The 17570-nt window shown below is 43.1% G+C and overlaps 1 protein-coding gene across 3 annotated transcripts in view; it reads right to left on the bottom strand.

The window, feature by feature from the left end:
- CBFB (core-binding factor subunit beta) overlaps positions 1 to 11105 on the bottom strand; it is a 60337-nt gene extending 49232 nt beyond the window's left edge. The window contains exons 1-3 of one of the 3 annotated variants that reach the window (XM_067718533.1): positions 10747 to 11105; positions 10432 to 10518; positions 5820 to 5936 (exon numbers count right to left, since the gene is read on the bottom strand). In XM_067718533.1, coding sequence (XP_067574634.1) covers positions 5820 to 5936; positions 10432 to 10518; positions 10747 to 10824 — 282 coding nt within the window. In that variant the 5' untranslated portion in view covers positions 10825 to 11105. The remainder of the gene's footprint in view (positions 1 to 5819; positions 5937 to 10431; positions 10519 to 10746) is intronic. The other 2 variants (XM_067718534.1, XM_067718535.1) reach the window with 2 other exon arrangements.
- Positions 11106 to 17570: the final 6465 nt, after the last annotated feature.

Raw genomic sequence — 17570 nt, 5'->3', positions numbered from 1 at the left:
TAAAGTTTTCATATGCTTCATGCTCACAAACTAGGATCATGTAGTAAGCATAAACAATCATTAATTTAAAAACCTAAGGAGGCTTTCAAAAACACAATGCATACAAAAACCATTACTCTGACCACTCAAGACTAATAACTTATGGTCAACCATAATTATCTGCATTTGTTTGAAATAAAAATCAATTGGAAATAAATTCTAAGAGGAAAGATCAAATGAATTGGGTGTTGCTTGGTCTACAAAAATTTAACATAAGAATGATTTCAATTCTATCTGTTGCATCCCTTGTCTTCTGACAGCTAAATTAGAGGAAAGCAGTTTAAGTTAAGGAAGAATTATAAACATTTTGGCTGTTTAGGTTTATAAAATACCAGGATGGACCACTTGGGAAAGATGCAGTCTCCCAACATAGTAGAGCTACCTGAAGTGAAGCTGACCTAAGGCACTCTACAGCACTAAAACTCCTTGATTATCTATAATCTCACCCTACAAACCCATCAAATAGCCTAACTTTGGATAGGGCTTTACAATTTAAAAGGCATTTTCACATATTCTGGTACGTCATTTAATCCTCACATGAGGTATATGAATAGGGAAGACATTCTGATACCCATTTACAGGTAAGGAAACCAGTTATGATTGTCTTTTGACTCATATCCAGAGCTCTTTCCACTATACTGTATTATTTTAAACCTCTTCTAAGAAAGACCCTTATTAAGAGTCAGTGTAGACAACTCACTAGATACCTGGGTGCAAAAGTTTCAAATATATTTGAAAGACAGATTATAAAATTGTATGCTCTGACTTGATGGTCAGTTATCCATTAACAGACCTTCCTTACTGAAGACCCTTGGTTTGAAAATATTCCTACAAACACAAAGGTAGAAAGAATGAATAAAAGGACTGGTTTTGCTAAGACCACTTTCTTAGATCATAAAGCCATATTTCAAATGAAAGAGACTATGGAGCTTCTGTTTCCTATTAGCATTCTAATTTTTTTCTGAATTCATCAAATTTAAGTGAACATTGTGGTAGCCAGCCTCCAAGATGGCCCCAATGACCCCAGCCTCCTCTCATGTTTGTGAATAAACCACCCCCCTCCCTGTTGAGTGTGGGCTAGACTTAGTGACTCACTTCTAATGAACAGGAGAAGACACAAGTGATCAGAGAATAGGTCATAAAAAGCAGGGTGACCTCATTCTTTTTCTCTCTATGGAGAGGAACATGTGACTAGGAACTGAAGCCACTGACCAAAAGTGATGAGTGAGCTTGGAAGGGGATTCTTTAGCTCCAGCCAAGCCCTCAGAGACTGCACAGCCCCAAGAGCTTGACTGCAATGTCCTAGGAGACCCTAAGCCAGAACCACCCAGCCAAGCCACTCCCAGATTCCTGTAAAAGGGCACGAGGGGACTGAAACATTATGTGGATTGTGGGTGGTGTTTACATGGGTGTGCACATTTGTTAAAACTCAAATTATACACTTAAAGTGGGTGCATTTTTTGGTAAGTAAACTATACTTCAATAAAGTTGATTTAAAAAAAAAGCCACCGAACTCTTGAGATAAGCAAAGGGTCACTTATGAAAAAGCAGTGCCATAACTTAAGAAGTTAAGGGTGGGTGGTGAGAAAACAGAAGCTGCAACAAGCTACCACCACAAACTCACATATCCTAAACTGCTCCTCAAAATTGCTCCACCCACAGCTTTTCTCATCTCAGATGACAGTAATCCCATACTCCCAGCTGCTCTAACCACAAAGTTAAGAGTCATTCTTTTTTTTTTTAAATTTATTTATTTATTTATTTTTGGCTGCGTTGGGTCTTCGTTGCTGCGCGCAGGCTTTCTCTGGTTGCGGTGAGTGGGGGCTACTCTTTGTTGCAGTGCCCAGGCTTCTCATTGCAGTGGCTTCTCTTGTTGTGGAGCACGGGCTCTAGGTGCGTGGGCTTCAGTAGTTGCAGCACGCAGGCTCAGTAGTTATGGCGCACGAGCTTAGCTGCTACGCAGCATGTGGGATCTTCCCAGACCAGGGCTCAAACCCGCGTCCCCTGCATTGGCAGGCGGATTCTTAACCACTGTGCCACCAGGAAAGCCCAGAGTCATTCGTTTTTTTAAAGATTTTTTTAAAAAAATTATTTATTAATTTATTTTATTTTTGGCTGAGCTGGGTCTTCGTTGCTGCCCGTGGGCTTTCTCTAGTTGTGGCGAGTAGGGGCTACTCTTCGTTGTGGTGCACGGGATTCTCATTGCAATGGCTTCTCTTGTTGCGGAGCATGGGCTCTAGGAGCACGGGCTTCAGTAGTTGTGGCTCGCGGGCTCAGCAGTTGTGGCTTGTGGGCTCTATAGCACAGGCTCAGTAGTTGTGGCACACAGGCTTAGCTGCTCTGTGCCACGTGGGATCTTCCCGGACCAGGGCTCAAACCCGTGTCTCCCGCATTAGCAGGCGGATTCTTAACCACTGCGCCACCAGGGAAGCCCCTGGAGTCATTCTTGACTCTCACACCTTACATCCAATCCATAAGCAAATCCTGTTGGCTCTACCTCAAAATATATCCAGACTATGACTACTTCTCACCACTTCCATTGCTACCAGCCTAGTCTCTCACCAAGACTAAAGCAATAGCCCAACTGGTCCCCCTGCTTCACTCTTGCCCCCTAAACCTGTTGTTAACCCAGCAGCTAGAGTGATCCTTTCAAAACTTAAGGCAGATCATATCACTGATGTGCTCAAAAAGCAGAAACTACTTCCCACTCCACTCAGAATAAAGTCCACGTTGTTGCATGGTCTCCCACAGTCACATAAACCGGCTCCTTGACATCTCCCTCATCTCTTCTCCTACTCCTCTCCTCCTCACTCAGTCTACTCCAGCCATACCGGCCCGCTTGTTGTTTAACAAACACACTGTGCAAGCTCCCAGTCTAGGGCCTTTACAAGGCTGTGTCCTCTGTATGGAACATCTTTCCTTCAGATATCTGCATGGCTCATCATTCCCTAACCTCCTTCGGGTCTCTGCTCAAATATGACCTTCTCTACCCAGACTATCCTATTTAAAATTACGGACATTCCTGTTCATTGATAACCCTTATTTTACTCTAATTTTCCTTTTTTTCCAGAGCACTTACCACTCTGTAACATATTACATACCTTATGTACTATGCATATTGCCCACTACTCCATTCCTTCCATAAAACAACCTCTAGGGCAGGATCTTTGTTTTGTTCACTGATGCATCTCAAGTGCCCAGGACAGTGTTCACTCAGTATACATAACAGGTGTTCAACAAAGAACTTCTGAATGAATTTTTGGGTAACTGTGTCAGGTACTGAGCTAAGCACTTTATATACACTATTTCATTTAATCACTACGGCCACCCTGGGAGATATGTATTAAACTCACGTTATAATTGAGGACCATAAAGATAAAATAACTTGTCCAAAGTTATAGAGTAATAAATGAAGTAGTATACAAAGCCAGGACTTAATTATACCTAACTTGAAAGGCTTAACCACTCATCTTCTCAAAGCTGGGTTTGAATGGGAAGAGAACTAAGCTGCCTTAGGATGTAACAAGGTCAAGAGTATGTGGAAGAAGAGACACTGATTTTGGATCCAATATAAGGAGCAGAGGCAAATAATTAACATTTAGGGAAATTCCTTCAATTTGCTTTGCTTCTAGTCCTATGGGCACAGAAATAAACGTTAATGGTTATCAGAAAGACATCATAAAAAAGGAGGACGATAAATAAGAGACCCTGTAGCCTGAGCTCTATGGATGAGAAAACATGGGTTATCTTTTCTCTAAATTCACTGGAGTACTTATTTATCCCAGTGGTATAGAGTGATATACTAGCAGGGTTTTCTTTTTTTCATTAAATTTTTTTTCCCCTAGATTCTACTGGCGTAGTACAAGTGTTGGTAAAATTATATTTGAGAAATATATCATCTATGCACAAACATTTACAGAGTTAAATCTGAGGGAAAGATACAGATTTCTGCCAGCATTACCATCCCTGGAATACAGCCACGTTCATTTGTTTACGTATTGTCTATGGCTCCTTTCACACTGTAACAGCGAACCTGAGTAGTTGCAACAGAGAACATACGCCTGCAAAACTGAAAATATTTTCTCTCTGGCCCTTTACAGAAAAAAAATTATAAAACAAGTATTAAAATATAAGTTTCTTACATCAGTTCTAGCACTCTTCCTGATATATTTGAAAACAAAACCTCTAAATTCTAGAATAAGCCATCTAACGTTTTTGTTCTTGTTGATCGTATAACTGAAAACATCTCAATGGCTTAAGTCCAAAGATAATGTGGTCTTGTACTCCCTTGATGGCGCAGTGGTTAAGAATCCGCCTGCCAATGCAGGGGACACAGGTTGAAGCCCTGGTCTGGGAAGATCCCACGTGCCGCAGAGCAACTAAGCTCGTGCGCCACAACTACTGAGCCTATGCTCTAGGGCCCATGTGCCACAACTACTGAGCCCACGTGCCACAGCTACTGAAGCCCGTGTGCCTAGAGCCCGTGCTCCACAACAAGAGAAGCCTGCGCACCGCAACAAAGAGTAGCTCCCGCTCGCCACAACTAGAGAAAGCCCATGTGCAGCAACGAAGACCCAACACAGCTAAAATCAATCAATCAATCAATAAAATTTATTTTTAAAAATAATAAATAAATAAAATTAAAGAACACAAAAAAACCCCTCTTCATTGTATATATACAAAATAAGAAAATCCTTTTCGCAGGGGGGGTGGTGGTGGGATGAATTGGGAGATTGGGATTGACATATATACACTAATATGTATAAAATAGATAACAATAAGAACCTGCTGTATAAAAAATAAAATAAAATTCAAAAATTCAATCAATAAATAAAAAGAAAATCCTTTTCCTAATACAGTTCAATACAAAAATCTTTTAAGTTCCTCAAAGGACTATTTAGATGTTCCTTATGTTTTGCAAATAAAGTGATAGGTTATACTATTCACGATGACACTTAGAAAAGTAATTTAGCAAGTTAATAAAAATAGGTATAGAAATACACTGCAAAGGAAACAGGAGAAATACTGAGTACAAAATGAGGTCAAAAATTTTTCTTTAAATATTTTATTTCAAGAAGTCAATTTCCATATTAAAAGATGAACCAATCCAAGATATTATTCATTAACATTTCATCAAAATCATAAACACATTTAACTTAGATTTTAATATGGCTCTCAGCTTAAACATTTCCAACTACATTTTCCATATATTCAACCTAAACTTCCAACATAATAATTTTAAGACATTTATGTTTCCCAGAAGCTTTTCCTCAAAACAAAAAAATTATTTCCAAGTTAACATCTTCACATTGTTTTTCTCAAAATTAAATTTGCTATATTAACAGAAGTAGAAAGCTACCCATAAACTATTTCCAAATATTATTAAATTTTAAGCCTACAGAGGCTTTTCCCATTTTTCTCTAAATTTCATTTTTTTTTTACAACACTATAGTCACACACATTTTAGTAGAACAAAAAATTTCTTGTCAACACTTCAAAGGAATTAAGTTTCAAATGTTACATGTAAGAAAGCACACTACTCTCTTTAAGGGCTAGAACTTTCTATGGCAAATGATATAAACATGAAATTAGCAATAAAATTATATAAAAAATTTGATTTTTAAAAATTTTATTATATCTTTATAATACGGAATGAAAACAAATCTGATCATATGCCTGAATAATCAGACATGTGATCTCTTTATTAAAATGTAAATCCAGATAATCTCTAATAATAAAACAATCCACAGTATTTCAAATTGCAAAGAAATGTTTCCTACCTTGCCTGCTTCTCTTTCTAAGTCGACATACTCTCGGCTAGGTGTTTGTCGCTGTTCTCCCTGCCAGCTGGCCGGAAAAAACTGGAGAGACAGATTGGTTCCTGTGGCCACAAAAGCCTTTTAGAAAAATCAATACAAACAGGATCAGGAGCAGGACATTACATAAATTATGCAGGCAGTCATTTATTTTTACATCAGTTTCTGTCTTAAGCCAGGCAGCACCAAGATTACTTAAAAGTAAAAAAACATGCACTCATCATTTTTCTTAAGTATTAAGTTACAAACATCTGATTCCATTTTGAGGACATTTGCCATTGGCTGCTTAAATATAAAATCAGACATGGAATCAATACTTTCTTTCAGGTCATTTTTTGCTGACGTTAGTATAGTGCACTGCTAATGCCTAACCAGAAGCCACCATCACTGTATTTAAAAACCTGTATTTTTAAATGTGAAAATCACTGAAGAGCTGAATATTTTGAATTTTGGAGCATACCACAATTTAAAGTTGTGCAAATGAGACATTTTAATTTTTCCTGATTTCTCTTGCTCAAAGAAACACTATGCTCCAAAACCCATGTTAAAAATGCACTTGGAGATGACTGGAAGTGAAAATATCTCCACAATATATCACATTGGGAGGAGCTCATTATCATGAATAAACTAACCAAATATCACTTCAAGTGCTTTTTAATAACCAAAATTTATAAGATGAAGACAATATCCTCCATTATGGTTTTTAGCAGAATTCTCTCTCAGAGACAAAAATTCTAGTTTCAGGAAAGGCTCAGCTTAAAAAATACAGACCTTTTCATCCCCATAGGTGTCTATTTTATCCAGTTTCCCAAATTCCAGTCACTTGCACAGTGAATACAAATAAATGTTAATACCTTCCTACTGAAAAGAAAAATGCACCTGGGACTGTCTCTCCTCTGATAAACCATACACTAGCATGTGATGTGACTACTTCTCATCTCTCTAAAACCTTGGATGATTAAAAAAATATGCATTTTCTAAAATCCGACTTTAGGAGAACTGATTCTGACAATAACAAAAGAGTATTCATCTAATATTTATAAAAGATTTGGATGGCACAGCTCAACAGACAGAACAATCTAAAACCATTTCAATACAGTCTCATTCTGTGTAGCCCCTGAGCAATTTATATTTCCCCCAAGTAAAAAATGGAAATAACCATGTCCTTCTTCCCCAGGGAAAATATGAAAGAAATAAGTAAAAAGCATTGGAAAAAAAATTTTTTTCATCATCTAAATGTAAACTCTTCTTTGTTGAAATCAGAGAACTTTTTGTTTGTTTTATTTTACTAACTAAAGTTCTTAAGCATAATTTGTTTCCAAGCATAGTCTTCATCTGAAAGCAAGGGGTTCACATTTTTGGGCAATTTGTTTAAAGCATTAGTTGATTCAGCTATCCGCTAGTTCCCCTGATGATTAAGGGCTTAGATTCTTTAGAGATAAAAAATTACAGTACTTCCTATGATTGGTATTAGTAGGTACAACTGTCAACCTAACTGCTAAATCTCTATAGACATCTTTAATGGCATTTCCCTAATCACTGGGATACCTTTTCTTGTGGTAAATGTTTTATATGAATAGAGGCTGAACAAACATCAATATTACAATATTAATCTTAAAAAAAAAATTTGCCCACTATTAGCATAAGTTTAAAAAACAACCATTGAACTGAAATGAATAATAGTTCAAATGAAAACAGACACTAGGTGGCAAACTGCCTAGGCTGTGTGACCTGAGGCAAATTACTTAACTCTGAACCTCAGTTTCCAGTATTTGTAAAGTGCTTAGAACAGTACCAAGTAAATGCTACATGTATTTGCTAAATACAATGAGAAGTAATTTTGAGCTGAAGAAGACAGCCAACCTTGTCAGTCTCAGATAATGAAATTCTCAGGGCAGATAAGAGATTCTGCCCATGAATGAATACCCTCCGTCAAAATCCCGCAGCCATGTTTCTTCAGTATTCACCTAGTTACAAATCCTTCTGCCACCAGTGTATCCCAAATCAGCTCTGTGTTAGGTGAAGACATTCTGCAGCTCTTATTACCTCACCTCCTGCCTGAAGGCCAACCTCAGAAGAGATTTCCTGCTTCATCACTTCATGTCCATTATCTCATCAACATCCCTCTCTGAGACAGGAGAAGTGGTAAAAACAGATCACTCTAAAATACCATTTCCCAAATTTATCTGACCACACAACTCTTTATTTTATTTTTTTTACTGGAACACCTACATATACCTAGGAGTTGGGAAAACTCTGTCTGAAAACACAAAGATGTCACACTGGTAAAAGTGTCTGTATGGAGGATTTCTAGAATGTCCTGACTATGCTTTACAGGTTTCATTAAACTGTAAAATAGCACACCTGTGCCAGTCCAACATACCTTTTATTCTTCCATCTTCAGGATTAAAAATACATAGTTTTTACTGCTTTCACAGTAGTCACCATACCTCTCATAAGTATTTTTTTCTTTTATTAATCATTAGTGTTGAAGATATCTCTAACACTCCTACTACAAGAGCTTATATAAGGAATAAATCAGGTTTTACCAAATAAATTCTACCCCTCACCCATAATCACTTTTATTTCATGCTATGATATGGAGTCTGGATAAGTTTTATAACTAAGAAGAGATGAGCATCACAGCCTTACACTGTTTTGCATCTAAATACAAAATAAATCATTCATTAACCTCACTGATAAAGTTAAGGAGATGTTCATAATAAAAAGAATAAAAGAGAGGGGAGAAAGTGTTGGATATAGTTTTGGGAACTACGCATATTTTTATCATACATGGCTGCTGTCAAAATAGAAGCAAAAAAATGCCTTTTCCACGCCTATTTTCCACCACCAAGTAAGTAAAAACCACAGCCTGTTTATAAGTCATAAGATATATTTTGGGCATTAAGCGAAGTAACCTCTAAATTCAAATAATCAAGTACTTATGATGCAAAAGACACTGTGCAAAACCCATACAGAGGGGGCATATACGGAATTAATGTGGTCTCCATCCTCTAGAAGCTAAAAATCTCTCAATTTAAATATGGCTAACATTGAATTAAAGGGGGGGGAAACTAGAAAGGGAGGGAAATGTGAAATTCCTTCCAAAAATAAAGTTACTTCCAAAACATCCATGGGTTGGGTATACCATCCACCTATTCCAAAAGGAAATTCAGACAAAGGATGATATAATCACTGAGCCAACTAATGAATGATTCTTCTACCACTCAGTGCCAAAACCAGAAAGTATTTGTCCTATACATTTGAATCATATAACTATTACAAACACTCAAAAAAGTGGGCTAAAATCTAGACACTTTCTTTTATAATGTGCAATAATGACCAAATATTCTAGAGTTCCTAATAAATTTGGCCAGTATCTTCTCATGATCTGTAATACAATTCTAAAAAGCCTTCATTTTAAGCATCAAAATATTTTTTAAAAATAAACGATTTCAGTGATGAAAAGGGAGAATTTTATGTGAATTATGTCTCAATACCAATAAATAGATTCTCTACTGTACAAGGAATGGGAGAAGCAAATGTTTCAATATGTCTTCCTATTGTTAATCTAAATTCAAACTGCTTCCATACCTTCAAGTGTGTGCAGATGCAATGGTCCAAGTCATGGAGCTGATAATCAGATTCCATTATACAGTGCTACAACTTTTTAAAAAATTAATAATCAACCTCTTCTCTTTAGTTTTTTCCTATGCACTTCTGGGCTTCATCATTCTCTCTTCATTAGCACCTCCAGTAGGACAAACCAAAAGGAGATGAGGGGAACTAGGACACTTGAATTTTTTTCAACATTAGGCTTCATGGAGGTAAGGCACCAAATCCACCACCTAAAACAGGGCCTCGGATCAACACTGGGTTTTGCAAATCCATGCAATTCTTTAGTAACTTCAGGCCTAAACGAGATAGTTTTTTAGGTTTGGGGAAAAAACAAAAAAACACCAAATGGTTTCTTTCTGATTCTCCTGAAGCTTAACATTCTAAGAAAAGAAGATGGCACGTTCTTGAGGGCTTTTTTTCCTCCTCTATTAGAACAACAGATAACTGGATTTACTCTCAGATTTATTCTCAGCTATACTGAAAATAAGACAGTTTCACATATAGGTTTACGAAAAATCTAGCGTCTAAGACACAAACTATCGCCCAAGAATCAGAACCTTGAACGAAGCCCAATTTTTTCCGTAAGGGTGTTTTCTTCCTACTAATAACCGACCCTTTAATCGGTGTCACAGCCTATACAACGACCTTTCCTTGTTTAGTTGGGCTCCGGTTTGAGTTCCACTCGCGGCAAAGTGTTTGTCGAGTCGTGTCTGGGAAACATAATCCACCCGCCGAGAACCACAGGGAAGAGTCTCCCCGCGAGGACGCGGCCCGCCAGTGTCTGGTTTCGCATTTTGAATCCCGAGTAGGAAGTGAGACGGCGCCCGCTCAGTTCCGGGAGCCGCGGCGTCCGCGGCGCCGTCCGGAACCGGCCTGGGCCGCGGCGGCCCCCGCGCAACAAGTGACCCGCGCGCGGCTTGCTCCCCTGTGCCCCCGGCCCCCGGCCCCGCCGACTTACGATTTCCGAGCGGCCGTCACGGCAGGCGTTCTGGAAGCGCGCCTGGCGCTCCTCGTGGGGCCGGTCCCTGAAGCCCGTGTACTTAATCTGCAAGGCAGAGACGGCCCGAAATCAGAAGCCAAATCCGCGATGCCGCCCGCCCCGCGCGGCACCGATAAGGGCAACCAGAGTCTGCGGGCAGATGGCTGCCCGGGCGAGACTGCCCCTCCGCAGGCGCGCCGGCGCGGGGTTCCCGGGAGCCGCGCCGCCCAAACTTTTCTCCGCCCGGGCCCGCTCGGGGTGCGCCGCGGCCTCCCCGCCGCCCGCCTGCCTCACCTCACATTCGCGGCTCAGCTTCCTGAAGAACTCCTCGTTCTCGAACTTGCTTCTCTGGTCGGGCACGACGCGCGGCATCTTCCCGCCCTGAGGCTGCGCCGGCCGGCCGGGCTCCGGGCTTCCGCGGGCACCCGCTGGCCGGCTCTGCGCTGACCGACTGACCGCGCACCCGCGGCGCCCTGACTCTCGCTTCTCTTTGTTTCAGGCGCCCGCCCGCGTGGGCTCCCGCGCCGGGAGTCTGAGGTGCCGCCGCCCGCTCGAGCCCAGCCCACGCCGCCGCCGCCGCCGCCGCCGCCGCCTCAGCAGTTGCCTACCGCCCGCGCGGACCCAGCACTCGCCGCCTCCGGCCGCCGCCGCCGCCGCCACTTCCTCTCACCGCCCACCTCGCTAGCCCGCCCGCCCCGCCCCCGTCGGCCCCACCCCTCCTCCTCGCGCGCCCGCCCGCCCCAAACTCCAGCAAACAAAACGCACCATTCACAACTCCGCGCCGCGCATGCGCTGCCCGTCCGCCCTCGGCGCTGCTGGGCTGCAGCGAAGCGGAGCTCCTCCCGCGGCGCGGCCCTCTTCCCCTGGACCGCCCGCGGGCCACTTGGTGTGGAATCGTCCGGTGGGGATCTGCTCGGCTCTTGGAGACAGGGAGCGGCCCGTTAGGGTTCTTCCTTTACACTGGAACTTTTGGGCTCCACAGCAGCGCGGAGTAACCCCAAAATGTCACGTGAACGCGAGGAAACTTCAGTCCTTGGAGACTTTGCGTCCGAGAACCGACCGGGAGGGGTGTAGGCTGTGCACATCAAAGACTAAAGGTGGAAAGAGACCAGAGAATCCATCTGAATCCGCATAATGGTGGAAAGGTCGGAGCTGTTGGAGTCAGAAGGGCCTCAAGTGGGATCTTACTCAACTCCCCTGCCTGCTGGCTGAGGCCCTTAGATAGGCACTGGACCGCGCTAAGCCTCAGTTTGCGTTTTTCCAAAATGCAGGCTCTCACAAGCTCTCAGTGTTAGCATGAGAGCCTTTATGCAATTCTAGCAGATAATGAGCACTCAATAAATTTAAGTTTCTGAAGAACAAGCTGACTTATATAACCCAATACCAGTTCATATATTTACACAAATGTGCAACAAGATCCACAAGTTCTAGGGAAGTCATTTAGCCCAAGCTGGAGAGAGCCTGATATGGGATTCATGGCAGAGCTTGACTCAAAGTTGGTCTTCAATAAATTCTGATCCTTAAAATCTCAGCTTGTCAAAAACTCAGTCCAAGTATGGCAAATAGGTGCCAACTCTGATTGACAGTAGCTGGACTTATTGCAAAGGATTGTGAGGATACACTTAAGTTCACAGGAATTAGTGCCAAGGGCAGTTGGCAATGTCTGCCTGAATGCAGGATTTGGCAGACTTTCCCACCCCTTTCTAGTCCAATCCAATCTCGTTTTTACGGATATGGAACTCAGCTAGGATGATGGAGTATCCTGGTTTTAGCAGTGAAAGTCCCATGTCCCAGGAAACCACTCAGTCCCCGGCAAACTGGATTGGTTGTTCACCCTGAGGTCCAGTTAGTGACTGATTGCCCGAGGTCAGGGAGAGAGTTTTCAGCAAAATCAAACCTGTAGGCTGGTGGTTTTAACAAACACATTCTTTCTGAATAGCAAACATAGAATCAACTCCTTCTAAGGGCATGCTGCCTGGCCTACACCTAGCCAGTGTGAATGTATGTCTGTACACAAACAGAAAGGGTATACAGAGTTATGGATGTCACCAACCACTGTTGTTGGGCCTCCAGCTATCCCAGAATCTTTCCCTCAGGTGTCTTTCAATTGCAAGTGACTGAAAACCAATTCAAAAAAACTTAAAGCTAAAAAGTTGTCAGTTTTACTTTAAGTAAACAAATCACAGAGAGGGACTCTTGGTTTCTCCATTGCTTCTCACTGCTAATTCTCTCAGCATCTCTTCGATGGCATTCATTTCCTGACAAAGGATGGGAACAGCCACTTCTCCATCTCCAAAGTCTCCATCTCCCAGATTGGCCCAGTCTGGGTCACATACTCTCCCCTCTGCCAAAATCACCATTTCCAGGCAGATGTGATGACACTGGCCAACTTCAGTCACATGCTCTCCCATTGCGGATTGGGGGCCTGAGATTGGCAGCTTCAGAGAGAAGCTGATGGTTGAAAGAAGGGAATAGCAGTTTTCCCAAAAGGAGGGAGTCAGAGTAGTACATGGTGGGCCCACTGAACAGTTTGTATCAGCTACATCTGGCAAAAGGTGCCATTTTAGTTTCACTGCCTAAAGATTCTGGTGAAACTGAAGGGGGAAACTTCACATCAGCACAAAGCGTGGATACAACCAGCCTTAGAACATCTGCACTTTATGTTGGGAGGTAAGTGAGGCAGCCTCTACCCCAAGTTACCAAGGCAGGACTAAGTCACTCACAAGGAATAGAAGTTTTCATCCATCTGCTGCTTCTCCCTTAAGTCTTTCCAGTTCAACTAAGAAGACCTTTGGGCACTAGGACAACACAGCCATTGTTTAAATGAGAGGAAGATGATGAGTTTGCTCTCAGTCAATATGGACTGTGGTCTGGGGAACAGAGTTTCTGCTGTTGACTTCAATAGCAGGAAAAAAGGATATCCCATGTGATACCATGCAACACCACCACATTCTGTTCAGGTAGACATTTGTGTAAAACCTTTCATTTCTGTCTCCAAAAGATGATTCACAGGGAAGCACTCTTACTCCACAGTGGGTCCAGGTAGGGCTCACGGACCTGCAGCTGACCTTGGTGTTTGGATTCTAGCAATAATCGTTTCTGCCCTGGGAAATGTGGAATAAATAAAAGTTGAAATCTCACTAGAGTGGCCTAGATGCTCAGACAGACATGAACTTCTTGTTGTTGTTGTTCCCAAGTTTTATTTAAGAACTCATACAAAATATTCCAGATAGTTGAATTTTAATCCTCATCTTCCCCCACTTCTTCATCTTGATTAATCTGGAAGAAATGCAATTCGTAACTCTCTTTGCTGTTAGCAACTACACATAACCAATCATGTAGATTATTCTTCTTCAAATATTTTTTGGTGAGATATTTCAAATACCTTTTGGGAGAAGGCACCTCAGACATTACAGTCATCCTGCTCTTGCTTCTCTTGATTGTTACAACCCCTCCACCAAGTTTCCCAGCTTTTCCATTCACTTTGATTCTCTCCTAAAGAAACTGCTCAAAATTGGCAGCATCCATGATTCCATCTTTTGCGGGGTGGATGCAGTCAAGGGTAAACTTCAGTACTAGCTTCTTTTTTTGCCCCCGTTCGCCACAGGCTTTTTCACAGGGGCCTTGGCAGCAGCAGAGGCAGAAAGCCCCCATGAACTTTTTTGACAAGGAAAAGGTCATGGTCAAGACAAATCCCTTCTAGGCTTAAGGGGGCAGGACTCGGAGCAGTGGGAGTTCAGAGCAGGATAGAGCACTCTAAGTGTCAGCCTCACGGGGGTGGGGGTTGGGGGGGATGACGGCCTGAAGGAAAGGGATGGGAAAGTCTGCCAGGCGGACCCAGAACAGCAGCACCACAGACAGCCTTTGGCAACTCCAGGCCACAGGGTAACCCACACTCGCCATTGTCTGGCGTCCAACCGGCCAGGATGACCGGGAAACGAGCCGCAGGCTGAAGGAGGCCATCTCCTCGACTGACCTCTGTATGCCTTTTTTGGTTGTTGTTAAATTTTTTTCACTTATTTTAAAAACTGGATTAAAGGAAATTAATAAAGGAAAATTTCACCTACATCAGGTATATTTAGCTCTGTGCTTCTGTCCAGATGAGTATGGATTGGTCCAGGCACCACCCAGTGAAGGAGTTTGCTAAGAGCCAGCTCTAGTAGGGCCCACAGATGGAAGCCTGAGGGTGTCTGTCCATTGCCTAGAAACACCCTCCCAACCCCACAAACCTGGCTGAATTCTCTGAAGCCCTGCTGCTCGGAGCCTTCCTCTTCTAAGGATTCCGTCAGCCCAGGGCCTCCTCTCTCCTGCTTTCCCAGTGGGCAGCTGCTCCCACTGATCTTGGATGGTGGGCAGAGAAACCACAATAACCCTGAGTAGGGTATTGAGGGAACCCTTAATTGTCTGGCCCAACTGTGAAGCTCTGAACTGGGTGCTTTTTTGCCCCTTATGTCAGTTAATTCCCACAACCACCTTCTAAGACAGTCCTCCTTGTCCCTGTCTGACAGATAAGGAAATAGAGGCTCCGAAAAGGTAAATAAGTGACCACAGGACATGGACAGGACCCTGATCCATGAGAGGTAATGAAATGGCTAAGCCTTTGGGGTGTATCCTCTTTGTCCACTCCTCAGCATAAACCTGCAAGTTTGTTGTTATTGACCCTGTTCTACAGATGAGAAAACTGGGGTTCAGAGGGGCTGGTGCCCTTAACCATTCCATTCCAAGGCCTGTACCGGTAGAGATGCCAAAAGTCCTGCTTGTCTCCTTAACTGAACTGCGAGCTTGTGGAGAGCTGTGGCTGGGGTCATTCCTCCTGAAGCACCCTACCATGCTCCCAAAGGGGCCCCAACGGGTTGAATGAAGGGGGTCCTACTGTGGGCCTTGAGGCAGGACGTGGCTCTTGCCCTTGATGGTTGCACATTCCTGCCCCCTGAGCCCAACTGTTTGTCCCTCCTTGGCTTGGAAGGTCAAGGCCTAGACGTCCTGCCTCCCAGGTCCAGCAGAAAGGATGGCTTTATACAGATCTGGTCTTAGCTGCCACCCACACCTGTCTCTCCTCAAAGTGAGGGTGAAGTCCTTCCAGGTCCCTGAGCCACTGGTGCGCTATTTTCTGAAGAAACAGTTTCCCGTCAGTTAGTGAGGAAATAGTGTACCATCTTGAAGCTGAAATAGGATCTGGAGCCACAAATGAATGTTGAGGGGGGTGGGAGAGAAGGAGAATTAGGGGCTGGCACAGAGCCACTAAAGCCTGGCTCTCCCCAGCTTCTAGTTTTTGGATGGAGATGAGCTTAAGTCCAGGATGAGGGTATCATCTGCCTAAATGAGGCAGTTTCCTGAGCCCTAAATAATTTTTTGGAGATATAATTTACATACCATACAATTCACCCTTAGGCCCTTAAGAATTTCCCCTCTGGGAGGTTTTCCCGCTTCTTAACTGCCCTGCCACACTCCCTCCATCAGCTCAGCCATCCCAGAGGGAGAGGAAAGCAGAGAGGAGCAAGTTTCCCCAGAAGAGCATTTCTCCAGTGTTGGGATCAATAAACCCGTTTGCTTAAAAGGAACCAGATGATTTCATCCTTGTAATTACAAGTTTGACGTTTGCAAATCTTGCCCAGGCTCCAAATGAGCCTCTTTGTCATGGGAGGTGGAGGAGTTTGTCTGGATGGCTGGGGTTGGGGACTGAACCTGGTGTGGTGGGAAGAGGGCCAGGCTGGTGTCAGGAGGCCTGGCTGACCATCTGTGAGGGCTGCTGGACTGCTCCCCTTCCCCTCCCCTACTCTCCAAGTTTCTGGAGGGTGATGGCAAACAGACTACACTAGGGAACTGGAGAATGCGGTGCTCTAACCACAGTGCCCTCCTGCTTAAACCCCTCCCCCAAGTCTCCGGTCTGCCTATGGCTGAGAGGCAAAGTCCCTCAGTCCAGCATTCGTGATCCCCTGACAGTCATTACTTTCCTTTCCAATCCCATCTCCCATCATTTCTCCCCATGGCACCCTGTAATCCAGCCACACTGGCCTGCCTGCGTTTCCCACATGCCTCAGTGCCTTTGCTCTAACTGTTCCCTCTACCGAGCATGACTTCCTCCCTCTTCTCTGCTAGGAAAACTCATACTTTTTCTTTAAATATGAGTTCAGGGGCCTTTGATTGTCCTCTGCAGAGTGACTGCACCACAGTGTCACCTCATTCTCTCCGTTGTGTCCATTCAATATGCCAGGGAGATGGTCAGCACACCTAGGACACAGCAGTACCCTGGGTTCTGGAAGGAGTTGGCTCCCCAGTAATTTGTGTTTATTTTACTTCTGTGCAGGCTTCATGTGAGTGTCTCTCACTCCACCCTTACATTTCGTTTTAATTATTTAAAACTTGTGTGTATTTATTGTAGAAAATTTAGGAAATATAGGAAAAGAAGAGAGTCCACCACTTCAAAACAATCACTGCTAACATTTCAGTATATTTTCTTTGGCCTCTTTCTATCCACATTTCTTCACCCAGCTATGACATTCTATATGTACAGTTTTGAATGTTCCATTATGACCTAACCCTATGGCGTAAGTATTTTCCCACGTAATCATATAAAACTCCTAATGGCATCTTGGCTGATCCCCTGTTGTCGGACATCTATTTAGGTTGTTTCCCATTATTCACTGTTATAAAATAAGGCTTCTGTGAACATCGTGGTGCTTAAGGCTTTTTCTTAAAAGTTTTGGATAGTGTTTTTAGGGTCAGTTTCCAGAAATAGATCCACTCTGTCAAAAGACACAGGCATTTTAAGCTTCCTGATACCTGTAGCCAAATTTCTCTTTGGCACTGCCTCTTCTCTCTTCTTGAGTCTTAAAAATCTGTTCCTCTTCCCTCCATTTCTCTTCTCACTATCTCAGACACAGGAAATGCCAACCAAGAATAAACCAAGACCTGCAGAGAGAGATCAATGGATCAATAAGGCAGGTTGAATAATTCAACACCCAGTTCTGCTCATTCATCAACTCTTGAGTCCAAACGCATCCTCTTTTACCATCTCTCCTTTTGTCTCTCTGCTGATACCTTGACACCTTGCTCTGTTCTTGGATTCTTTCCCAAATTTGACAAGCTCTAAACCATCCTTGCAGGCAGGGCTTCCC

Source organism: Pseudorca crassidens, chromosome 20, assembly GCF_039906515.1.
Source record: "Pseudorca crassidens isolate mPseCra1 chromosome 20, mPseCra1.hap1, whole genome shotgun sequence".
NCBI classification, from domain to species: Eukaryota; Metazoa; Chordata; class Mammalia; order Artiodactyla; family Delphinidae; genus Pseudorca; species Pseudorca crassidens.
This window is presented reverse-complemented; position numbering and strand designations above follow the sequence as displayed.